Source organism: Sorghum bicolor, chromosome 7 (assembly GCF_000003195.3).
Source record: "Sorghum bicolor cultivar BTx623 chromosome 7, Sorghum_bicolor_NCBIv3, whole genome shotgun sequence".
NCBI lineage: Eukaryota > Viridiplantae > Streptophyta > Magnoliopsida > Poales > Poaceae > Sorghum > Sorghum bicolor.
In genome coordinates, this window is record NC_012876.2 from 36450102 (window position 1) to 36476330 (window position 26229).

The 26229-nt window shown below is 43.5% G+C and overlaps 1 protein-coding gene across 1 annotated transcript; it reads left to right on the forward strand.

Annotated features, from left to right (window-relative positions):
* On the forward strand, positions 2002 to 22947 carry LOC8069856. The gene is made up of 5 exons (XM_002444143.2): positions 2002 to 2159; positions 5961 to 6282; positions 6392 to 6706; positions 19026 to 22255; positions 22541 to 22947. Exons 2-4 carry the CDS (start codon positions 6160 to 6162, stop codon positions 22203 to 22205), a joined length of 3618 nt encoding a protein of 1205 aa, XP_002444188.2. The 5' UTR covers positions 2002 to 2159; positions 5961 to 6159; the 3' UTR covers positions 22206 to 22255; positions 22541 to 22947.

The following is a 26229-nucleotide window of genomic DNA, read 5'->3' on the forward strand; positions in this document are numbered from 1 at the left end:
ATCGCCGCTTAATATAATTCATCCACAAGTAAGTTTTACTAGCTAGCAAACTTTCGCTAACTTTTAGCTTTCTTATTGTCGTGGTCGTGAATCTTTTTTATATAGCATACAGTGGTGTTTAAGACAAGAAGAGAGGAACAACCTATGTGGATATTACGTGTTCAAATTCTTGATGGTACACGTCAATCAAACACCCACAGAGACACTCAACACTCAGAGTACGTTACATGTCTCTTTTTATTATCTCCTGAATTATATTGAATAACTTAGATAACTAATACCTTTTTTATTTTATTTCAAATTGAAGACGGAATGGTTGAGGGAAAAGGTCAAGAAAAAAGACCGCATCAAAGCTATTCAAAAGATGATAGCAGGATTCCTCCGCGAGCAAGTGAGCAATCCAAACGGCGAGTTTTACTTCAACGACAATGAAACTCTTATTCCAAACAACGATGATCAATTGTATTGGTTTTAGAGATTCTTCGGAGAAAAAACTCTATGTATATATGTGTTACGCATTTTGTCCTTATAAAACTATATATAAGCTTTTTATATATCCATCTATTTAATTATTGATGTGGCCTATTCGTTTTATTATAGGCAAAGCTTAGTTATAAAGCTAAGCCTATAATAACATTTATGCTTAATATGTGTGTAATATATATATTATTATATCAGTATAAAATATGTATTGACAAACCTATTATTATATATAAACAATAAACAAAACCGAAGAAATGAACCGAAAAAAAGAAAAAAGACCCCTTTAACACCGCTTGGTAATACCAACCGGTGTTAAAGGGTCCTGCAACGTGGCAGCCCTGGCAGGACCCTTTAAAACCGGTTGGTATAACCAACCGGTGTTAAAGGGGGGCTTTAGCCTCAGTTCCCTGAACCGGGACTAAAGGGTGGGCCTTTAGTCCCGGAAGGGCAGCACCGGCTCGAGAACCGGGGCGACAGGCCCTTTCCGACCGGTGCTAATGCTCCAACGTGCAGCAGTGTATGAAACTTTGGAAACTGAAAATTCCTCTAAAGATAAAAATTTTCCTTTGGTTTCTTCAAAAGGGTGTTGTTCTAAACAAAGACAACCTCGCATGGAGAAACTGCAAAGGGGATTAGAAATGTATCTTCTGCAATATGAATGAGACTATCCAACACTTATTCATCGATTGCCCTTTAACCAAAACAATTTAGAGCATTATTTTCTTTGCTACTAATTTAACCCAACCAAGATCTATTAACCATATGTTTGGTACTTGGCTTCGCAATCAAAATAAGAGGATGAGAAGTTTGATTTGGATTGGGGTTGCTGCCATTTGTTGGGCTATCTGGTGATGCCGGAATGATGTTATTTTTAACACACTCAAAACTAACTCTATTATGCAGGTTATTTTCAGGATAGCATTCTGGCTACGCTTCTGGGCCCCGCTGTAGCATGATGAGCAAGCTAAAGCCATTCTTTCGACGATAAGCAAAAAGTTGAAAATTATTGCCTTAGACATTTCAAATAAAGGATAGAAATATTTATACACTTTGCTCTAGTATCCTGGTCATTGTTCAAGACCATGGATTGCTCTTTTATTTTGTTTCGAAAACTTGTAATAATTGGTTGCGTATATCTTTTAGATGTAGAGGTCGGATATTTATATCCATTATCTAAAAAAAGTGATAACTCGAACATAGAGCAAACTATTATCGCTGAAGCAGCAGTCTTGGTTCAGCAAATTGTCTCAAACGGAACTCGTTATAAATTGCTTGGTGAACGCTGGATGGATTCTACTTGGAGGCTTGGAGCTAGCCGTCATTGCGTCAAACTATATACCTAGCTAACAATATACTTTGGCAGGAGGAAGAAGGTTGTACCACCATCTTTATCCTTTATCCTGCCCCAAGAAAAGAACCACGCTTTAATTTTTTGCTTTAGCGTTTTGGAAAAGCACCGAACCACGGGCTACTAAAGCAAAGTTTTGCGATGAGCTCGATAAGAAACGGAACCGATCGACTTGTGTTGCAGGTTCGCCACGGACTAGCTAGCATGGGTAGCTAGCTACTTCCATTCTTCGTCTGTCTCTCTCCTCGGACTCTCGCGCGCACTTCAATTTAGGGCAGCGTTTCATCTATATATATAATCTCGGACATGTAGCTAGCTGCCGAAGGAGGTATGCATCCAAATTCTTCCTTTCTCATCAGTTCTGTTGAGTAGGAGTACTATATTGTAGCATGACTTTGTACCGCGCGTCTCTCTCTCCCTGCTGTTTTTGTGCCTGACTACGCTCACGCCCACACTGGAGGCAAAAGAAGATGGTGGCACTAGGGTTACAATGGCCTCCAACTCCAACTCCAACGAGCATAGAAGGGCCTAGTCGGGGAGGCAGGCAGGGCAGACGATGGAGAAGGAGGTCGAGTGGCTTAGGAGGCCTAGTAGTGGTGGTGGCAGCTGGGCCAAGGAGGGGCGGGCACCATGGCTGAAGGGAGGTTGCCGCTGCTAGAGCTCGCTGTGGTCAGAGGTGGAGGGAAAGAAGGTGGCCGCCGCATGTGCTAGGGTTAGCTGAAACTCCAGTGAGCTCTGGCGCCCACGGCGGAGCGATGATCGGCGACGGGGTGAGGAGGAGAAGGAACAACGGTAGTGTCAGGGTCGAGGATGAGGAGGAGGATAGGCTCGACAGCAACGGAGGTGGCAGCGGAGGAGGCATGCGCGGAGGGGGAAGGAGCAGGGGAGGAGGCGGCGTGAGGAGGAAGCAAGGGTCGCACGACCCGTCGCGCATTAGTGCCCTCCATTATATATTACTCCATCTAGGAAGTCACTAGCATTTGACGTGAGGACACAAAATTAGTTTGAGGGAGTACATTATATATTTATAGATATAGAAACGCAAGTAACGTGGAAAGGCCCATTTTTATCCTAAATATTACCTTTTCTTTCTGCTGTCGTGTATTTTATTTCATTTCATTTTATTTACCCTAACTACTATCTACTTAAACCATAGAATCCACACGAACTTAAACCTGCTAGTCCATTCAGTCATGCAAGAAAAATGATGTTACGCACAGTCAATGCAATTAAACTTTCAGGGTCAATTATTATCCCCTTCTGTATGCTTATTGAACTTTGGAAGATGATAAATCCTAGGTTTTGCTTGGATAAATGGTTCAACATATTACTAGATAAACTTTGTACATAATATTTTAACTGGTAACTAATTAGCAGTCCAAAACAATGCAGCATTGCCATATGAAGTCCAAAACAATGCAGCATAGCCATATGAATGTCTCAAGCAACCGCAATGTGCATCTACGGATCGAACAACACATGATAATGTTTGTTTCACATGTTATATGTCCTCTCATCGTATGGCATGTGTCCTTAGAGCAAGAGCTGTAAAACAAAGGATTAGGAATAATTCTAAATAGGGATTTGCTATTAGTTTTCTTTCAGGTAATGGATATTGTATATATTTTATACTAAAGTTGCATATTTTGTTCAATGCAATTTCTGTAGGAGCAACCTGCAATTTTCGATACCGAGAATAAATAACCAGTTAGACAAGACCAAAAACCCAACAAAATCTAATTTGTGTTGACACAAAGATAATTAATAATTATTTCTATATGTAGACAAGGACACATATTTAATAGGTTATGACACAAAGATAAATAACAAATCATAAAAGTGACAATTTACGTGTACTAGTTGGTGATAGAAGTGTGTTCACTACTACAGAACAGGCCTTTGGTCACTTGCCCAAAATGAAGAATAATCTCGGTCCAATCAGCGTCCGGGACAAAAATATATTTAGTCCCGGTTGTTGAGACCAACCGGGACTAAAAGTCTCCTACCCAACGGCTATGGTGTCAGAGATTGGCAGAAGGGACCTTTAGCCCTGGTTGGTCTCCCCAACCGGGACAAAAGCCCAGCCTTTAGTCCCGGTTGGTCTCCCCAACCGGGACAAAAGCCCAGCCTTTAGCAGGTGTTGGATGCGGTGCGCTTAAAAGGAATTGAGGAGACAATCGTAGGATTTCTTAACGACCAAGTACTGAATCATGGCGACGAGTGCTACTTCAACCCTCAGGAGCCAATGAAACCAAATCACGATGATCATTTGTATGATGCTTAAGTGGCGGAGATAAATTATGTTATAAATACTTTGTCCGTGAAGCATATGTATAAATATTATATTATGGACCTATAGATACATATAATACATATATATATAGTGTTTTATAGTATATTTATATGTAATGCTTTAAATTATATAAATTATAGGTACGCGTTCCATAAACTACCATCAAACAATACGCATTCGAAAATAATAATAACATAATTGTAAACCAAAACCAAATGAAAAGAAAAAAGAATAAAGTCTTTAGTCCCAGTTGGTACCAACAACCGGAACTAAAAGTGGAGGCCAGGTAGCACACCCTGGCGCACCTTTTATTCCCGATTTGTGTTACCAACCGGGACTAAAGGTGGGACATTTAGTCCCGAAACCTTAGCCCCGGTTCCGTAGCCGGGACTAAAGGCCCTTACAGTCCGGGGCTAAAGCCCTTCCCTATACTAGTGGATGCCTCAAATCATGCTAAAATTTAGACACCTAAAATATAGGACAAGTGTTCTACATATTGTGATTACCTTAGGATGCATGCAACATATCTACAAATTCTCATATTCATTAGACTCTTGCCCTCGGCGGCGTTTTTTATTTTTAGCCTTTTTTAAAAAACTATTTTTAAATTTAACATCTAAAATTATTATTTTTTAAATCTAATTTTTTGGTCGCGCCACCATACACGACGTGGCTCTTGCACTCTACCGTGGCATGCATCGTGGCGCGGCAGAGCCGGTGACATGGCGCGTTACTAATCGTGCATGGCTGACGTGGCAGGACCTGTCGCGCCACATGCCAGGGCGTGGCACTGCCGTGCCAAGATCTATGGCGCGAGCTGCTGTGCGTGAGTGAGTGTGTTGGGTGTAGGGTTGAATGTATTCCGTCCCAAAATAATTGTCGTTTATGCTTCCTAAGAAATAAATTTAGTTAAAATATATATTATAAATTATTAATATTACAATTTTGTATTATAAATATTAATAATTTTTACGTATATTATACGTATTTTCTATCAATTGAGTCAAAGTGGTTTCCACAAAAATCGTAACGACAAAAATTTAGGGACAGAGAAAAGACCACAAGGGACTCCATGTGCCTTAGTACTCTCTCCATCACAAATTAACATCATAAATTAACTGCTGTTTTTTCCATACCAAATGTTTGACTCAATTTATAAAAGATACATATAATATTTGTATCTTTAAATTAATTTGTTAAAAAACTAGATTAAAATATCTTTCTAATAATGCTTATATAATATAAATATTAATATTTTATAATGTATATTTTAATCAAATTTATTTCTTAGGAAGCATAAACAATAATTATTTTGGAACCGTATACATCTACCCCTACATTCAACACACTCACCACGCACAACAGCCCGCAGTGGCTCTGTCGCGCCAAGATATGTGGCATGTGGCGCCACAAATCCTGCCACGTCAGCCATGCACGACCGGTCACACGACACGTCAGCGGCTCTGCCGTGCGATCATGCATAGCGTGGCAGAGTGCAAGAGTCACGCTATGTATGGTGACGCAGCCAAAAGGTTAGATTTAAAAAAATAATTTTAGGTGTCAAATTTAAAATAGTTTTAAAAAAGGCTAAAAATAAAAAAAAATCCCCGGGGCTTGGGCCCTCTCCCTTGTCACTTATTTGGATTGTCATCCACGGCGATCTCATTAAGAAATTTTGCTTTCAACCATGAGTGTCTCATCTAATAAATACTCTCTTTATTCCTCGATTCTGAGAGTTATCTTAAGTAAATATTTTTTATGGCTGATGACCGATTTTATGGTGAATAAGGATTATCTATGTATGTTTTTAGGGAATAACGATATTTTTTATGTCAGACGTGCATGCAGAGTTAGGACAGAGGTAGCTGAGAATCCTGATGTACTATGTGGTTTTGAGCGTGTCATCCACACTAAGAGAGAATGTAAAAATGTCGCCATGAGCTCGCACAGCTAGCCAAGAGGACAAGACACTCAATTGTTCATCATTTTAGTTCGCCAATTGCTTAGGATTGTAACTCTGTTTCCGAGCCTCTTCATGGAAAAGGAATTGATGCTTCGGCGGGGGCAAGGGCCGTTGAAGGGAACCTCTGAACCAAATGCTCCAGGTGAAACAGCTGTTCGAAAGGTGGAGAAAATAGAATTCCAGAATCTCATAAATGTAAGTTGTTTTAGTTTGTCTAGATAAATATTTTTTATCTGTCTATATATATATATATATATATATATATATGTATATTAAAGTTCAAATAACTTACGGTTTGAAACAGAGGCCGAGTGTGTACTCGCCAGGACTGCCACGGAAGGACGGGGAATTCTCTCTGCCAATGCATCCAAGTTATCCCCGACGGGTATCCGTCGATGACTTGGATGCACGGGCAGCCAGGTTCATTGCTGAAAAGAGACGGTTGTTCCATTTGATCGGAAACCGTCCTGGGAACTACAGCAACAACGAGCAGTTACCGGGTGGGGATTGGCAGTTACCACCGGCTGTTCCGTTTGACGATCCTTATGAGCAGTTACCCGCTACTCTGTTTGACATTCCTTCCGAGCGTAGCCCCATCGAGCGGCCTCGAGCGTGGAAGGTAATTTTCTATTGCTACTAGTTTTTTTTGGGTTAACCACTGGCTAAATAAAATACACATTCAATATAATCCTTTTGATTCTGGAAAATTATTCATTTTACTTCTCAGTCTTTTCTTCGAGTTTAAGTTCATGAGTCAACATTCTTTTTTCCCCAAGGGAAGGAGATTATATTAAAACTCGGAATAGTACCCTAAATTATATATGAAAAAATTCTGAAATAAAAAATACACAATATTTTATCCAAATTCCTTCTCAAAGGCATCCCTTGAATGATGGCGCCAAAGTAAAGTCCTTATGCGACGACCAACCCCAGAACATTGGATGTGCCGCAAGATCCAGCGCTTCAAAACTAGTGCAAAATACATTAAATCGATGAAAGAATATCGATAGTTGTATCATCGACGACAGCATAGGTTGCAGATTCATCTCCTTCAAAAATTGAAATCCTCTACACGACAACAAAATCGATGACTTGGAGTATTGTATTTATTGGGGCAGCCCAGAAACATCCCTCACTTGCAGATAGTGGCCATCACTTGGCTACCTGCTGATGAAATCGACATTTGAAATGTCGATCTCATGGTGGCAATTACCGAAGTCATTGCACGAAACACGATTCTTATCAAAAATCATCTTATTTCATCGGAAGATTTATTTGGACTAAATGCTAAGCAACTAGAAATAAAACTGCAACGGATGGTCCCCTCCCCTTCTAATCTCCGATAGATGCACACTGTTAGGATTAATTTTTCTGTCAGTATTACACGCATGTGAAAATTTTCTTTGTCAAGTTTACTTTTTTTCTGCGTACCCATCCCGATAGAAAAAAAATCCCAACACAAAAAAATTTTATGTCGATGTTTGACCGTCAAGGTAAAACAAATTAATCTGTCGACCATGAACAATCACGGAAAAAATTATACTTTTCCATCTAGAATTTTGCAGAGCACTGATAGGATAATAATAATTATCCCGATTCAGAACATCGACAGAAAATTACATTTACCCATGCAATGGAACAATATAATAACCATATGTTAATTAAAAATAGTAGTGGCAGCTTAATAAATATGGATTATGCGTACCGTAATTTCATAACACATGACAACATCATAGCATATATATAGAGATGATATCACAAATGTTCACCTCATTCACCATAGCATACAGGCATATGAAGATGTCCAAATGTTCCATCATCTTCAGAAGGATTTTTATCTCAGCAATTCAAGTTTCAGCTATAAAACGACTACCATTATGCATCATTGAAACATAGGTATAACCACAGCTGACATATAAAGCTCCTACTAGAGCACAACACTACAAAAGAAGAAACCATGACCTTATCTATGTTGTTTTGCAACTAAACACCACCATCACACATCGATGCATAATCTCTGCAGTTGTCAGAACCTTGATTGTTGACAACTTTTGCAGCATTAAGGTCCCCACTGGTGTGGCCAACATCATTACTAATTAATAGATTCTAAGCCAACATGAGAAGAGTCAGTTGGATGCATTTGAAATTAGTTGATAACCTTGCTATTGACTATCATATTTAGATTCCATTGACATCATAGCACCCATAGGACCTGACTCGAGGACAGAAACCATAGGACATTTGGAACATGGCATAGTGAATGCTAGCTGATAGCATGCACTGAAAAAACAGAAAAATATAGGATAAATTTTTACCATAGTTCACATTGTTTGAACAGAACAATGAAGTGTATAAGAACATTACTTGCTCTTTGAACAATAAAAAAACAATTGGACCAGATTTTATACCATGACTAATTTCCAACCAATTAACCTTAAATCACAAAATTGCTGGTCCGTGCGAGCAATATTGCTTTTTCACTGTTCATAATTAAAGTGTTTATACAAATAAAATTATTGTTTTAATTGGACCATAAATAATCTAAAACGAAACATTAATGATGCTTTTGGAGGAACATATGTGAAGAAAGTATCCATCTCTAGCATGTTTGCCAATATGCACAGAAAAGCAATCTTGTACTACTTGTTTGAGATTTCACAAACACCAAGCGTTTAAAACCGTCAAGGTCACACGCACCTTGAAATGAAGATGGACAATCATCATAGTGAGACATTTTATTTCTAATAGATGGAGCATGGGGGTCTAAAATACAGACTAGCGTATTTCCATCCTCTTCAACAAGAAGTGCCTCAACAATGCTAGCCGCAACAGGAGCCTTATTTTTTACTTTTTTCCTAAGCTTTTGGATACACCTACGAAGTGACAACTACATATTACAAATAGCTAACTTATGGTAAGTGATATAAATGAGTTATTTGAATATTTCCATATTTACCTCTCATATGGATAGCACCAATGTGCTAGGGCTTGACCACGTAATCTTGCATCATATGTCTAATGTATGATGACATGTATTGACGTCGGATGTGGTCCGAATCACACACTAGAAAGAGAATTGGATGCCCGGGCCGCTATGGACTGAAGAGCGAAGTAAGGATATCACTCTTACGTGGTGGAGCACGGAGAGGTTTACAAGCAAATCACCAAGCATAACCAACGTACTTGTGTGATGAAGAACCAGCTAGTTTTTAGGTAAACTAGCAAAGAAATTGTCAAAACTCTTGCCCTGGAGGGACCCCGTTAGGGCAAGGATGTCGGCGAGTTGCCCTAGGTTGGTCGACAAGCCTTGGTGCCATCCTTGGTCATCGGATTAAAGGATGAACAACATGGAGGTTGGAAAAGAGAGTAAAGGGGTAAAGGAGCAGATTGGTTTGTGTTTTCACGATTGGATAGATGGGAACTCAATCCTCCATGATCCTCTCATATGTATAGAGGGAGGGTGGTCTTATCCTAGAAGAAAACCTCTCTAAGTCTTATTTTCCATGTTTCCCACGAGTTTGGAACCGTTCAGATTGGAATTCCAAAGGGGAGATCCGAACAAGCCTTTTTATTAGGTCTACCGGAAGTCGAGTCAAAACTCCTAACTCGGGTCAGAACTCCTAATGTGCGCTAGAACTCCTGACGAACTCCTGATGTATGTCACAACTCCTCACTCGTGTTAGAACTCCTGACTTGTGTTAGAACTCCCGACTTAGGTCAGAACTCCCGATAGTAGAGCATTTTCTTAAGGGCATAGCTTCTTCATCTGGACACCGAATTAGATGTTCTATATATGTTTTTGTCTGTCTCAACAAGAAGAACACAACAGCAAAGTTCATTCCACATTTTGACAACTTCAAAAAATGGACCATTTTGGTTGTCAACATATGCCCCCTGTTTTCAGGTGAATGATACATGTACCTAAAAACATTTAAGCAAACAAAACTATATAACAATGATACCCATCTCATCAGCTGTTCAGTGACTATGGGCGATGTATACATCGCCCATTTTTGTTCTAAAATTCATCGGTATGTCATGTGGTGAAACCACATAATGTGAACTTATAGCCGATGAACAAGGATTTACATATAGTATGTTGCTAGTAGTATCAAAATTCAAAGAATTTAAAATTGACATCGGCTCTTGACCACAATATCCAAAATTATGATGTGTATGATGAGGAGCATTATCAAAAGTATTAGCCAATGCAACATTATGATTATGACTAGCAACATCAACATGAGAGCCTCATAGACTTGCAAAATAATCATAAGATACATTTGCAAGTTGTACCTTGGGGTAATTGTAGTAATATTATGATGAATCCCATTGGTACTCCATGATTTAGAGCTTGACTGCCTTGCTAAATTTTCCAATAAGCAGCACAACTTGTTGTAAAATTATGAACAAGATCTCAAGGGCTCAAAACGAAATGTGATCGACCTTTAGGACTAAATGCAATGGTAATGGAGAACACAAGAATATAGATCAATGGGAATTAAGTCTAGGGCAAGAAGAATTGGTTACAAAGTAGAGCTGTAGCAAATTCTTCCCAGCGCAGTCGCCAAAAAGTGTGTTGATGTCGAATGTGGTCCGAATCACACACCAGAAAGGGTATTAGATGCCTAGGCCGCTATTGACTGAAGAATGTAGCGAGGATATTACCCTTACATGGTGGAGCATGTAGAGGTTGACAAGCAAACCACCAAAGGATTACCACGTACTTGCATGATGATGAACCAAGATAGTTTTCAGGTAAACTAGCAAACAAACCATTGAAGCTCTCGCCCGGGAGGGACCTCATCAAGGCAAGGATGTCAGGTTTCCCTAGGTTGGCCGGCAAGCCTAGGGTGCCATCCTTGGTCGTCGGATCAAGGGACAAACATCATGGAGATTGGAGAAGAGAGTAAATGAGTAAAGGAGTAGATTGGTTTGTGTTTTGATGATTGGATAGAGGGAACTCAATCAACATTCATCCTCTCATATATATAGAGGGGGTGGTATTATCCTAGTAGGAAACCTCTCCAACTCTTATTTTCCTTGTTTTTCATGATTTTGAAATAGATTATATCAGAATCCCAGAGGCGAGATCCAAACATGTCTTTTTATTAGGTCCTAATATAAATGAAAATAATATCAAACCCAAAACCAATTGGAACCAAATGCAAACAACATAGGAGGGGGGTTTATTGAATCCATGTAACCTTCATGAGGCATTGTCCATGGTGACAATGCAAGGAGGCCGAGGCAAGGGGAAAGCAAAGGTAGGTGGAGAGAATGAAGATGAAGCAATTGGTGGGGAGAATGAAGATGGGAAGAACTAATAATGGCTTTGTATTAGGGGGGTTTTTAGTGAGTCCAACCGCCTCTAATGCACCCATAGGGCTGAAGAGAGTTGGGGACAGCCAGGGCAGTTTTAGGTTTCTTTTCCAAATGAACGGTCTAGATTGATTGGCTGCGAGAACAGACGGCAGAGGATAAGTTAAATAGTGTCTGTATTAGGCTCACTATTGCCACATAATCACGCACTATAATATGGTGATTATCAACTGTTGAGCTACAATATCTCCTGGAATAGTAGGGATCAAACATAGGTAGCAAGAACAACAGTAGGAAACATAATATTTGAAAGATCTTTTTCATTGATTGTTTTTTGCATATGAGATACATACAAGTTGGACAAGTATATGATTGTACTTGTGTGGAAACATGATAATAACTTAAATTGTTAAAACTACTCTTAAACTGAGAGAGGATCAAGCTTGCTTCACTCGCTTGGGAGCAGGCGAGTTAGAGTCATCATCAGCGTCATCATCAGCATCATCCTCTTTGTCTTCATCCTTGTCCTCCTTCAAGTCCTCCTTCTCATCACTCCATGGAGGACTACAATCAAAAGGCATCCAGTCATCAGAGATGTCATTGTCGAATGAATGGTGGGATAGCTTCTCATCCTTGCTAGAGGATGGGCTGCTTGGATAGTTGATGGGGTTGTGTGACATTTTCATTGCAGATTGAAAGAGAAGGAGATGATGGATGATAAAGAGGGGTGTTTTTCAAAGGGCATGGGTCGTGAAGAAAATGGAGTACTATGTATAATATAGTAGTGGATACCGCTCTTTGGTTTTAGGTGGCAGTAGTAATAGTGATTTGATGGCCTTAGAAGTCGAGGGCATTCAACACAGGTTCAACAAACGGTTGTGTATGTGAACACCGGTGAAAGCATGTAACCACTTGGCCTAGCTTTTGAGGTGATAGAGGAAATAGCATGGCAGCTTCTTTCATTCACCCATCCATGATAGCTCTCTTTCCGTAGCTAGTTTTCTTCACTAGGAGGCATCGATATCATTGAACCGATTGTGAAAGTAATGCACGGTCAGCTCTATCATGTTAGCTATGAAAGCGGCATTATGATAAATCAATCTATAGTAGTGAGTAGAAACATAATGAAGCATTGGAAGGTTGGGAGAACAAGACTTATCTTTGTTTTTATTGTTGTAGAGGTAGGTTGATGAAGGAAGTCAGGTAGCATGTCTTGGTTGGAGAGGCTGAGCTATTGGGTGGCTGGTTTGATGGTGGCCTTCCCTCATGGGGAAAGGTTAGAACCCACCTTGATTAGGTCAGTCCCTTCTAGGGGGCCGAGTGCCTAGATGGAGGGGCTAGTTGAGCCATCACTGCCAGGAGCCTCAGTCGCTTTGCCAACGCTCGGTCAATCAAGCACTTGCCTCAATTTCTTCCACTATTGGTGCCCTTCTTGTGTTGCAGCCAGAACCATTAGAACCACATGAGGTGATCTAAGCTGTTGTCTAGGTGATGGAGTCTTGCTCACAGTAGTATGCTTGCTCAAAGCTACCCTTAATGGCATTGAACCCATTATGGTCAGACACCTTTAGCTTGAGGTATGTGTAATTGAGGACAACCATGAACTAGGTGACGCATGGCTAGCCAAGAAGAGCATGGTGACACTAGGGAAGTCCACCACCATGAAGGTGAGTGGCTCCTTCTAAAAGTTATTAAGCCGGTGAAAGGTGATGTTTAGCTAGATGTGCCCGAGGGCATGGCTTCCTTCCCCGACACGATCCTATAGAATGGTGCCTTGCTAGGGTGCAGGATACTCTCATAGATTCCCATCTAACTGAGGTTGACATAGAGGATGTTGATGATATTGCCACTATCCATTAGCACCTTTGAGAGGCATGTGGTGCCCATGATCCTACTAACCATGAGTAGGTAGCGCTCTGGATGAGGGATATGGTCTGAGTGACCCTCCTGGTCAAAAGTAATGACCATCTAGGACCATCAGAGCCATGTGAGACTATTGAGGGTATGAATGGTGTTCACTAATTGCTCGGTGATGCAACGTTGCTGGCAAGACTCATACGCTTGGGAGCCAAAGAAGATTACAAGGCAGCACATGGCCTTGGGGAACTCAGTGTCTTCATTTTGGATACTGTCTGCTAGCTCACTAGCCTTCAGGGTAGGCTTTAGGCCTTGATCGGTTAACCGAGGGTGTTATAGATGTAGCCCCTAATGGTGGCACATTCCTTGAGGTAGTGCTTGGCTTGCCTGCCATGGAACGAATAGGGGGCCTTGAGCGCCTTCTCAAAGTGTGTGAGACGTGAGGTGCACCTATGAGGCTGAGGTCTAGCGACGCGATCAGTCGAGGGCACCATTTCCTTCCCATGGTACTTCCAGTGCTTGTTCCTCTTGTCACGGCAGCACTAGGATGAGGCAGGGTTGTCACCGCTGTCTCCCACCACTAAGGTGGCTAGCAGCCTTAGCCTTACCACTGAAGTGGGTTTGGATGGCCTCCTCACCGATGGCAACTAGGTGGTAACATCTAGAAGCTCCCACATCATGCGTGGGATCTCGCGACTAAGCACGTGGATGTGTGCCTTGCATGTCATACTACAAATAAAGGCATTGATCACACTGGCATCGATGATGTTGGGGAGCTTGTTGTGCTTCTTGGAGAAGCACTGGATATACTCTTAGAGGGTCTCATCATATTTCTGCACACAATGGTGGAGATCCCATGAGTTTTCAAAATGATTTTACATACCTAGGAAGTGATTGATAAAGATGGAACAGAGATCGCCCTAGCAGTTGATGCGACTAGGCTTGAGTTATTTGAGTCACGCTTTGGTTGCGCTCGAGAGAAGCACAAGAAGGACCAGATAATGAAGTTGTCACTTGACCCCTGGCCCTCATGGTGAGGCAATAGTCCTCTAGCAAGTAGTCTGGGTTGGTAACACTGTTGTACTTGGAGATGTGCATTTGTGACTAGAATTGCCAAGGGTAGGGGTGTCTCAGATTGCTATCCTGAATGCCATAGGGCTGAAGTGATCTGGAACCGCACCCCTATCCCGTCACTCAGGAGTACAGGACTATGCCTGGGCATGGCCTCGGGCCTCAATGGTGTCATGGATATCGCGGTCATTACCGATATGGTGGTGTGTTGGCAAGCACTAAGGAAAAAGCTAGCACCTTCGCTCCTACCAGGGCTTGGTTCACCTAGCCCACAGACAGCTAGAGCTATCATTGGAGGAGTCACTACTATCTCTGCTTGTCGATAGGAGTGCATGTTAGAGTGGTCCCCATTGATGGTGGTCATTGGCTAGGACTATTGGAAGAGCATGGCATGATGTTAGGAGGCCAAACTCTCAGCCTGCTATTGGAGGGTGATGCAAAAGAGCCATCTTGCCTTGTGTAGCCACTCATTGGTCTTGGGGTATAGTGTGTCAGAGATGTACTCGAACCAGGAGGCGACGACCACCATGTTGTAGGCTGCTCGAGGCAAGCATAGGGCATAGGGAGCCCCTTGTGGGCATCATCATCAATGATGGGGTATTGCATGGCTTGCTACTGTGCAAGCTCCTACCTTTGGTGGTTGAGCTCTGCCTCGATCAGCGGCCTCTAGGTCCACCTGCCAAGCATTTAGGCAATCTGCCATCTACTAAAGCTAGTTCTTGTTGATATAGGGACTCTGGTCTGGTGGTGTGATCTTAGGCACTTCCTTGTCGAGGTCCTTACCATTGATGTGGTAGCACATGCGAGGTAGGCCATAGTAGTCGTTGTTGTTGGAGTTGTACTCTGGGCCATTTCGTGTGAGGATCTCAAGGAAGGTGCGCAGTGAGGGGACATTAGCCCTCATGTCAGTGAAGAGGATGGTGCCCTATGGCGCCTCATAACTAGCAAGGTGGTCCAGCTCTAGCTAAAAGGATGCTGCCACATTCTGGATCTCGAAAGGTAAGTCCAAGAGTTAGTACTAGAAGTGGTCTGGTGGTAGGAGCATCTCGCTGGTGGTGATCTAGTGGTGGATGATGGTGAGCATGTAGGACATCTGGCACTGGTCTGACATGGTTAGGTTTGGGCCCCAACCACATTGAATCTGTCAAGCTAGGACCTCGAGTTATGCTCCCAAGAGGCCTGATGGAGGGGGCAACATCGAGAACTTAGTGCTCCCTAGTGTGGCCCCATCAAGCAGATAAAGTTCACCAAAGTTGGGCAGCTAGCCTAGAGCGAAGGTGTCAGTCGTGATGAACTCGCTAGGGAAGCAGACGCCACCGTCTAGGGAAATGCTACTTGCAACAACAATGAGGCGGGTGGCTTCGGCCACTGTAGAGCCTGAATTGCACTTGATGTTGCCCTTATCTAGTGCACTAGCTATCATGAGGTTAGAACCATAGTAAGCATTATGGTTCAATCTAGTGTTAGAGTATGTGTCTCCAGTGGCTCGAGTGGACTCAAGAACATAAGAATCAAAGAGAGGATGCAACAGTTTATCCTAGTTCAAGCCAATTGATGCCCTATGTTCAGCAACTGATGATATTTGTAGTCAAGAGCACTTAAAATTAGGTGATTACAATAGAGTGTACATGAGATTGAGAGAGATTTGGTAGTGGGTTAGCTCGGTGCTAATCCTTAGGTTCCCTTGCCACTGATGGAGCCTTTCCCTCATTGGAGAGGAGGAAGGCGATGGAAGCAGTGTAGGAGCTCTACGTGCCCCTCTTTAGGTTGCCCTGCTCTCGATGCTGAGCAACAATGGTGAAAGATCCGAATATGGTGAGAGGGGGGTGAATAGCCTAGTCGAGGGCATCGAACGTGCCCGTAGCGTTCGATGCTCCCCTAAGAGGCGCACTGGATTGCACCATGTGTCCTCAGTCAAATGTGAACTATTGATCTCAAAAGGTCACTTAAACATTCAAGTTTGTTGGGACTGCTCGTCAGATGCATCAGGTGCAACATACCAGACGTGTGACCCTCACACCAGATGCTACTCAAAGAGTTTAGAAACTGCTCGAGGAGGCGTCGGGCATTCGATGGTACGCCATCGGACGCTCCTTGGCGTCTGATGCACACTACCGAAACCTCGCTCTCATGCAACGCTAATGTCACCTACTACAATGCGAGTACTGGAGCGTCTGATGATAGTGTTGAACGCTCCGACACATGGTTCACTCGCACGCTGCGTCACATGCATGCACGAGACGCTGGGCCAGTGTCCAACGCTGTCGAGACCACAAATTTGCTAACCACCGAGTGTTCTGCCTTGTGCACATGTGTTATCATATTTTCACAAACATTTTTCAAGGGTTCAGTTAGCACACTAGGTTCTAAATGCATACAGTGACACCTAGTGGCACTTGATAACTGCTTAGCTGAAGAATTTCCCTTTTATAGTACGGCTATCTATCTTAAATATGATCACACCCTCTATGGTGTCTTGATCACCAAAACCAAAACCCTAAGTAATACATTTGCCTTGATATCCATCGGATTTTCTTCTTCTCTTTCTTCTTTTCCAAGTTAAGCACTTGGTCATCTTGTGGTCATCACCACCATCACCATGATCATCTCTTGCTCCATCATTTGGCATGTACCAACCTCATCCAATCTACACCCACTTAGCATAGAGGTTAGTAGTTTGGGTTTCATCAATTATCCAAAACCAAACTAGGGCTTTCAATAGGTCATGTACATGGAGGTTTGGGGGTTGACCCTATGGTCTACATGCATAGATGTGCTAGAGTCTAGGAGGGTCTTACAATGGTACTCTATGGACTGTGGTGATGTCTTGGTACCGAAGAAGCTCTAGGCGTCATTCAGCTCACATGTTCTAACACTCTGCGTGTTAGGCTATGTCGGCTTCAACTAGCCTCCCCTAGGTGCGCCTTCTAGACTCATCTTGGTGGCGAAGGAGGCTGGCTCAAGGGGCTGACACATGGTCCTGAAAGGCCTTGTGCCCTTAGAGGTCGAGGAGGAGTTTGTCTTCTTATGTCACACCTTGTGCGTGACCCTATTAGGGAGAGGTTGATGGAGCCATGCCCAAGGGGCAGCACTGGGGAGCCCTCAAGCCTTGATGGTATTCAAGGATGGGAAAGGGCCAAGGATCGGGTCTAAGCTCTTGATGATTAGGAGCCTAGGGCTCGGGCGAGCCCCTGAGCTTTGAGTTACCAGTTGTGCTCAGGCTCATCCTCTAAGGGTGCACATGAGCATACTTGATGGTATAGCCCCTGAGCCCTTGGGCAATCCTAGAGGGATCAGTCGAGGGTCTCTCGATTGAAAACCATTGACCCCGAGGCTTAACATACCTATATGTTAGGATCTCATCACTTACCTTTGTTAAAAAAACTACAAAATGAAATAACTTTAACGACAACTATGTCCTCCTAGATTCCATGGGAAGAGCCCAACAAATAGCTTCAAAGCAACACCAAAATTGATGACATCCAACTCATCAAGCTTAGAGAATTTTGGTGAACATCTGCCGCATGTTGAGACAATGGGAAACTTATGATCTAGTGGGGCGTTGACATAGTAATGATGCGGTGGATGGGATCATTGAAGGCGTAGAGTTGATCGCTGCTCGCATCTTCCTTGTGGTGTGCCTTCCAAGGAACCCTCATGCTACCGCCTGTAGCCATACCGTTGCTTGGACTTCCTGCTCTGACTTTTCCATGTTAGCATGGTGGCAGTTGAACATCACAACAAACCAATCCATCTCCTTTGTGAGACAGTGAGTCTCCTCAGTGAGGGTAGTGATTGGCTCATCACATGATGGTGATGGATGACCGACAGTAGAAGCCATAGAAAAGGATCCCTGACTCATGATACTAGATGGTAGTCCATACGGAACATAGGGATGATAACCATTGCCAAAAGGAAGGACAGGCAAAGTCATGGAGAGAGACTACAATATTTGGGGGTAAGTTTGTTGTTCATGCTTCATTCAATTTCTCCTAGGTGTCGAGTCTCTGTCTCCTTGTTTCTCTCCCCAACATTAAATCTCATTAACTCTAATCTCTTCGTCGAAATTCTAATTGACATTATATCTAGTACCCTAGGATAGCGTCCTGGCTGCCCCACATGACAGATTTAGCCAACCTATATACAGAAGTAAGAACAGAGTTACATGTTACCTATAATGAAAGATGTTTGACCACGTGGGCATAGAAATATGTTTCCTAATAGACTTTGGTTTTGCCTAAAAACTTTCCTCAGACATATTGGTCATATCGAGGAAAGACTAAAGCATATCTTAGTTGTTCTGCCTGGGCATTTCTCATACTTCATCATCTGCAATATAGTGCATTCTAGCATCAAAAGTTATATCAATATAAGAGATTCTAAGAGGACATCAAGCATTCAAAAATTTTACCAAAGATAAGAGATTCTAAAAGGGACAAAACAAATTGCATTAAATAGGTGCATAAATTTGGTGGATATTTTATTGTTACTACCATTATACGTATCAATCAACACTATTAATCATGTTGATGATAGCACTATAATTTGTCCTAAGATCACTAGAATATGCATTATATTATAGGACAGATAGAGTATGCAGCAATTAATGTTAGTTACTTTTTTGTGTTAGTACTAAATTGATGAATACAGCCAAAGTGCCATGAAACACCTATCGTTGTTAAATGCAGAACTTCCACGCGGTTACTGTCAAAGAGGCTGTGCAATGCATAACTCCTTATTTAGAGGATACAAGCCAACCAAGTCAGCACATCTACTTCGATGGATGGAGAGGGCTTGGTGCATCTGCAGTCCTTACATCTATAGCCGAAGAGCCCCCGCCATCTGTGAGACACAAATTCGATAAAATCATCCATATTGATAGCTCTAGGTGGAAAAATCGGAGAGAACTCCAGAGGAAAATTGCACAGAAACTAGGGCTTCCTCAGCATGTAATGAACATTCTAGATAAACAAGATGAAGAGGACGATTTCAGCGGGGCAGATGAAGGCTCAAGGATTGAGATAGTAGCAGTCGGGAGAGAGATTCATCAAGCCCTGCAAGGACAGAGTTGTCTAGTAGTTTTCCATAATGGGAGCACTAACATGGTTGACTTGAATGATTTTGGCATTCCTCAACCTGCAGATCGATGGGCAAACTTTGTTCGGAAGGTATTGTGGACTTTCCGTGGAAGGCTTCATGCCATCCCAGGAATGAAGCTAGCAGCTGATCCAACACGTGCTCCTTCAACTTCAAATGCAGAATCAGCCAAGCCTAGTAATGGTAATCAAACACGGACAGATCAGAAACAGCTCTCAAGGGAAAATGTTCCAGCGACAGAGGGAGTAAATGTAGACAACTCACAAGTTTATCTTTATTCATTTCTTGAGGATAGTGAAAGTGAACAGTGGAATGGACTAGCACATGATGAAGCTGCAGAAATAGCTAAATACAGTCGTAAGCTTGGTGTCACCTTAGAAACAGCTGCATTGTGTTGCAAGTACATGTTGTTACTGAATTCCAGGGGTGTCGACACACTAGACTTCAACTGGGCCACCCATGCCTCCAACTATTGGGTTTGCGATGGAATTATACAAGAATACCAGCAGGACAAAGCATGGGAGGTAGCCACTGCTTTGCTCCAAGAAATGAAACTAGAGGAATTCTCATCTTATAAATTGCCCGAATTTGGTGATAAGACACGCTGGGTTGTAGCCACCGATCCTTATAGAGTTGAAGAAATTAAGCCAGAGACAACATCATTTTTCTTTGCCAACAATAGGGGACGGGGGGTAGCATCATTACCCACTAAAATATTCCAGAGATCTGCTGAGCAGCTTCATGTACTGAAACTTTGCCTCTGTACTTTCAGCTTTTCTTCACCGCCTTTCCTTCATTGTCAGAAGATAAGATTTCTTGGACTGGATAAGTGCAAGGATCAGCCAAAGAAACTAGAAGGAAAGGAGGAAGATGACAGACGAAAAAATAATTTCTTCCAGAGTCTATGGGTGCTTGACATATGTGACACAGATTGGGAACTGGACTTATCCCCGAATATAATTGAGAGTATGCTTCAAAACATTAGGGAGATACATATAAAGAGGGCAAGAATCTGGAGCAATAGTAATGCATGGACATGGAGACATGTACACAATATTCACAAGCTTCGAGTGATTGAACCTACATTGCATTGGAAAGACGAAGGTAAGGAAGAAGAGATGAAGGATGAATTCATGAATATGTCCAAGCTAGAGCTCCTTGATTTGTCAGGGAATAGCACAATAAAAGTTTTGCCAAGATTATCAGGTGCAACTAGCCTCAGCACTCTGGTTCTAGATGGCTGTATTGGGTTGACAACAGTTGCCCCTGAAGAGCTGCCACCATCCCTGGAAACATTTAGCTTTGATGCAGGGGAAGGAAAGCAATACAACAAGAAAGCTAAGATCTCTCGCATCTCCATGGCTGGTTGTGCAAGGCTGGAGAACTTCAGATTGCGTGGATCTCTTCCGAATCTTGAGGAGCTGGACCTTTCCAACACATCGGTCAAAACACTTGACCTGAAAGATGAGGTGGTGCAGGTCCCATTCCTGCAACGACTCATTTTGTTGGGATGTGAGCAAATCCGTGCTATACTTTGGCCAAAGGCTGGAATGCCCAAACTAGTGGTGCTGCGCATTGACACTCGAGGAGGCACAGAAGAAGCTAGATCAGAAACACCTCATGATGCTGATTACTCTTTGGTCATCAGCAAGGAACATGAAGAGATGTGCCTTGCACATGTTGCTGTTACGGACATGAGGTTGCTTCAGTCGTTGCTGCTTGCAGGTAGCAACAAGTTTTGCTGGAACACAACTACATTTAATCTGATTCTGTACTTGTCTTCTTCTAGCAAAAATGATGATGGGCAAAACAACAGGAAGGAGAAAATTGGCCTCCCATCGGTTGCATCACATCTGCACAAGTCCCCAGTTCTCAAGAGTCACCAGATCTATAGTGATATCAACACTAATGAGGCAACTGGCAATCATAGTGCGCCGCAGTTTCAACTACTAGACTTTCATGTAGAGATTGTTGAGGAAATAAGCAGTGATAATGTGGTCACCGAACAAGCAATCAGGGCTGTGAGGTTTGTTCTTAGTAAGGTCAACTCATTGCATGTGCACGACAACTTTTCCATCAACACTGTTATTCCCGAAAGCATGGTCACCCGTGAAAGTTGGTCCAATCTCAAGTTCTGCTCCATCGAAAGATGCCCTGATTTGAACATTGTGTTCACCACTGACGATGTGTTCTGCTTCCCTGAACTAGAGACATTTTTGGGGGCTCATCTTTTGACTGCACGCTGTATCTGGAGCAAAGGATGGCTAGCCCTTCCATATTCTGGAAAACTTCGGGCTATAAATCTGCACTTGTGCCCTAGGCTCACATTTGTCCTCCCGTTATCATGGTCCCAAACCTTGTCATCACTAGAGACCCTTCGCATCATCTACTGTGGTGACCTCAATCAGGTCTTCCCCGTGGAAGCAGAGTTTCTGAAGGAATCATCTACTGGCCATCCAAGACATGAACTGGAACTTCCAAACCTGAAGCACATACACCTGCATGAGCTCCCCAAGCTTCATCAGATATGCGAGGTCAAGATGTTCACTCCCAAGCTCCAGACCATCTGGGTGAGGGGATGCTGGAGCCTCAAGCGCATCCCAGCCACCACAGACCGCCCGGACAGCCACCCTGTTGTGGACTGCGAGAAGGACTGGTGGAACAAGCTGGAGTGGGATGGAAAGAAGGCTCGCCATCATCCCTCCCTCTTCGAGCTGCGCCACTCCAAGTACTATAAGAAGACCCTGCTGAGATGCTCGGTTCTCCGGTGAGCCTCGCCGACCTGATGACGTACTAGCTACTCCAATCAATGCACCTCCAGGTACACACGAATAAGCTAGTTCCTTCTCTCGCATGCTTGTTTTTTCTACTGCCCATGAGGAATGTATATATATATATATATATATATATATATATATATATCATATATGCAATATCTTATATTTCTGCAGCAACCTCTGCATCCTAATTGAAATTCAATATAGGAGTATAACAATTTAGAGAACTGAGCCATAGCTTTATCATTGTGAGCAAAACTACTTCTGTTCATTATATTCGTTATTATAGTTTCCCCTAATCACCTGTTTTATTAATGGTAATTCCCTAGGTTTCCTGGTGGATACATCACGGTGATGTCTCAGTTGCTACCTACGTCGTGCTTTATCTCCCTTGTTTTGCCACGCATGTCTTCTGTGTGTTTTCTCAAGAATAAATTGGTGGTTGATGCTGGTTGCATCGTATCCACCAAGTTGCATTGGGTGTTGATGCTATGTTGGACCATGTCCATGAAGCACGCGGCTTGTTTGCTTGGTGTTGTTTGTGAATTTATTTTGTGTGTATGCTTGAAATAAGAGGGAGGGTGTCATGTGGCTTGGTGCATCTGTACCATATATAGTCATAAATAATATGACACTCATGGTGTGCGAGTGTTTGAACGGAACAACATTAAGACAGTTTGTATGCGTGATGGATTGACTCAGAAGCATGCTAATGCTGCATATATATTTTCTAATGGTTTGTATGCTAATGCTGCATATATACTCTCTCTAGATGTGCATGTATCCTGATGCACATCCAGTGATGCACATCAAAAGGGCACAAAAAATTGTGTTCGATGACTCTACCAAAAAAAATTATGTTTGATGACTCTACCAATACGTGGTGCACAATGATCAGGATGCTAACAACCCTGTCGTTTGTGTCCACCTGTTATATAGCGCTAACAAAAGGGTCCTCTACTCCAGGTAGGAACAAATATTCTGTGAGAGTTAGCTATGGCGGAGTAACAGGAAAACCGCCTATCACTGCTTCACCAACATTTCTAAGTCAGGTCTTACTCCAAGCAGCCACGGGTCTTCGCTCCTAGGCTCATGTGGCCCTTGATCCATTCTACTAGGTGTCTTAATTATGAATTAGTGATCCCAGTTGTGTTAAGACAAAAGTTCTGACATTTGGTAACGCGGTGTGCTAGTTCTAATCCTGAGCCTACCTAATTGTTTCTGCTAAGCATTGGGTTAACATAAATTAAGATCTAATCTAAGTCCCTAGTATGATTAAGTTTTGGTTTAAGGCATATATAATTGTTGGAAATTGATCATGCTTAAGTACAAATTGTTCATGCCTTAGTCTAGTTGTGCATCGATTTAGCCTTGGTACCTAGATCAATACCTAAATTAGTTAGTCTTAGACCTAATTCACATTGAATTAGTCAAATCTAGGGTTAGTTGTGGAAGATTAATAGACCATTCCTTTTAATTGCTTCGAATTACACATGGCTGTACCTAATCGAGGGCTAGATTTATCGATTTACGCATATAAAAGGAGGGGAAAGCTTAATTGAAAACCTTAAAAATAAATTTCCCAAAAATCTAATAACCCTAGATGAAATTTCAAACAATCTCAAAAACTCCAAATCCTAGATAGAAAATCACCCAAAGTTCAAACCCACCCATGAAGTCTAATCAACTATTTACTAAGGGACTACCACATAATGTGATAGATTGTGCATCGATTGAGATGGTCTTGAGACCCACATGAAGTCTATCATAGTGGTATCTTGTTCTATGATATCATACATTGTGTGATGTATGATGATGAAATAAGCTAGTGGTAGACTGTGAAGAGAGACCTCCTATTATGTAAGACAGGTTGGTGTATAACTTATGTGACTCAAATGGCTTATTAAGCAGTGATATCATACAAAGAACCTGTTAGACTACTCTAGTATCCAGTGCTAGTATCTCTTTGGTTATTATGCTAGTCATTTACTGCTACTTTACTTAGCTATGCGCCACCCTATGTGGCTTTGTGATCTGGCCCCTTGGGCCTTTATATATTGTAATCCTCTGTGTAAACACTCTATCAATTCAATCTAAACCTGTTGGCATTCTGCCTTCATGGTATCACACACCTAGGTCGGGTCCTGTGGCCGACCTCTCCCTCTCCTCTGCTTCCGCTTCCTCTGCTTTTTCTCTCGGCAGCCGCGCCTATGGCCACCAACGGCGACTCCAGCGCCAGCGCTTCCGCGCAGGCTGCCCTCACCGCCGCCACCGCTGCCCAGCTGCGCGATGACGCCAACTCCACCGCCAAGCGCCTTGAGGCGGAAGCCGCCGCTGCTCGCGCGGCCAATGACGCCTGCACCGAACAACTCCAGGCGGAGGCGGCTCTCCTCCAGTCCGCCGCCGACGCCCAAGAGCGCGTCCGTGCCGCCGCCGCCACCCTGTCCAAGGAGCGGGCGCAGGCCGACGCCCTAGAGGCGCAGGCAGCCGCCATCCGCGAGCGGCTGCGCCTCGAAGCTGCCCGCGATGACGAACCTGAAGATAGCGACGCCGATTCCATCTCCTCTGAGGCCACCGCCGTCGCCCACCTGCACAGCCAGGCCTGCGCGGTTCAGAACATCAAAAACTTGATCCCCATCGTCCTCGACCTCAAGTCCTTCCACTACTCCAAGTGGTGCGGCTACCATCTCCTCGCCCTCGGACGGTTCTCCCTGAAGGACCATGTCCTCAGTGATGAGTCCTGCTCCTCTGACCCGGCCTGGAACCGCATGGACTGCGTCGTGGTGTCCTGGATTTTCAACACCATCTCCACCGAGCTCCTCGACATCATTCATGCTCACGACGGCGTCTCTGCTCGGGCGTCCTGGTTCGGCATTGAACAACAGTTCCTAGGGAACCGTGAGTCCCGAGCGCTGCTCCTCGATGCGGAATTTTGCAACCTCAACCAGGGCGATCTTTCTGTTGATGACTACTGCCGCAAGATGAAGGGCATGGCTGATTCCCTCGCTCACCTTGGTGAACCAGTCAGCGATCGCACCCTGGTACTCAACGTACTGCAGGGTCTCAATGAACGGTTCCAATTCATGGTGCAGCTCATCACGCGACAAAAGTTGTTCCCTTCGTTTGCTGATGTTCGTGCTGATCTTCGTCTCGCCGATCTCAACATGGGTCAGTCGTCGGGGACTCCTACTGCCTTCCTCGCCTCTTCGTCCAGCAAGTCGCCCCCTGCTGCACCCAGCCTCGTGGGTGCTCTTCAGTACTTGACATTCACTAGGCCCGACATTGCATATGTTGTCCAACAGGTCTGTCTTCACATGCATGATCCTCAAGAAGTTCATCTTGCTGCTGCCAAAAGATTCTTGCGCTATCTCCAGGGGTCTCTTGATCATGGCCTCATCATCCCTCGGACTTCTCCAACACAGCTCGTCGTCTACACTAATGCTGATTGGGCCGGCTGCCCAGATACTCGCCGCTCCACCTCCGGTTATGCCGTCTTCCTCGGCGACAGTATCGTTTCCTGGCCTTCTAAGCGGCAGCCCACCGTCTCTCGCTCTAGCGCTGAGGCAGAGTATCGGGCTGTTGCCAATGGTGTCGCTGAAGCTTCTTGGCTGCGGCGACTCCTCCAGGAACTCCATCACCCCTTGCCAATGCCTGCCTCGTCTATTGCGACAATGTCAACGCAGTCTACCTCTCCACCAATCCTGTTCAACATCAGCGCACCAAACATGTGGAGATCGACCTCCATTTCGTCCGGAAACGTGTTGCCATTGGTGCTGTCCGCGTCCATCATGTACCCACTACTTCTCAGTTTGCTGTTGTCTTCACCAAGGGGCTGCCTACTTCAGTATTTCAAGATTTTCGCTCCAGTCTGAATGTCCGCTGCTGCGACGTTCCGACTGCGGGGGGGGGGGGGGGGGGTGTTAGACTACTCTAGTATCCAATGCTAGTATCTCTTTGGTTATTGTGCTAGTCGTTTACTGCTACTTTACTTAGCTATGCGCCACTCTATGTGGCTTTG

Excerpts from the sequence above, each read along its gene's own strand:
- LOC8069856 (XM_002444143.2), top strand. The coding sequence starts at position 6,160 with ATGGAAAAGGAATTGATGCTTCGGCGGGGGCAAGGGCCGTTGAAGGGA. Across the intron at positions 6,283-6,391 it reads AATTCCAGAATCTCATAAAT|AGGCCGAGTGTGTACTCGCC; the intron begins GTAAGTTGTTTT and ends GGTTTGAAACAG. Across the intron at positions 6,707-19,025 it reads AGCGGCCTCGAGCGTGGAAG|AACTTCCACGCGGTTACTGT; the intron begins GTAATTTTCTAT and ends TGTTAAATGCAG.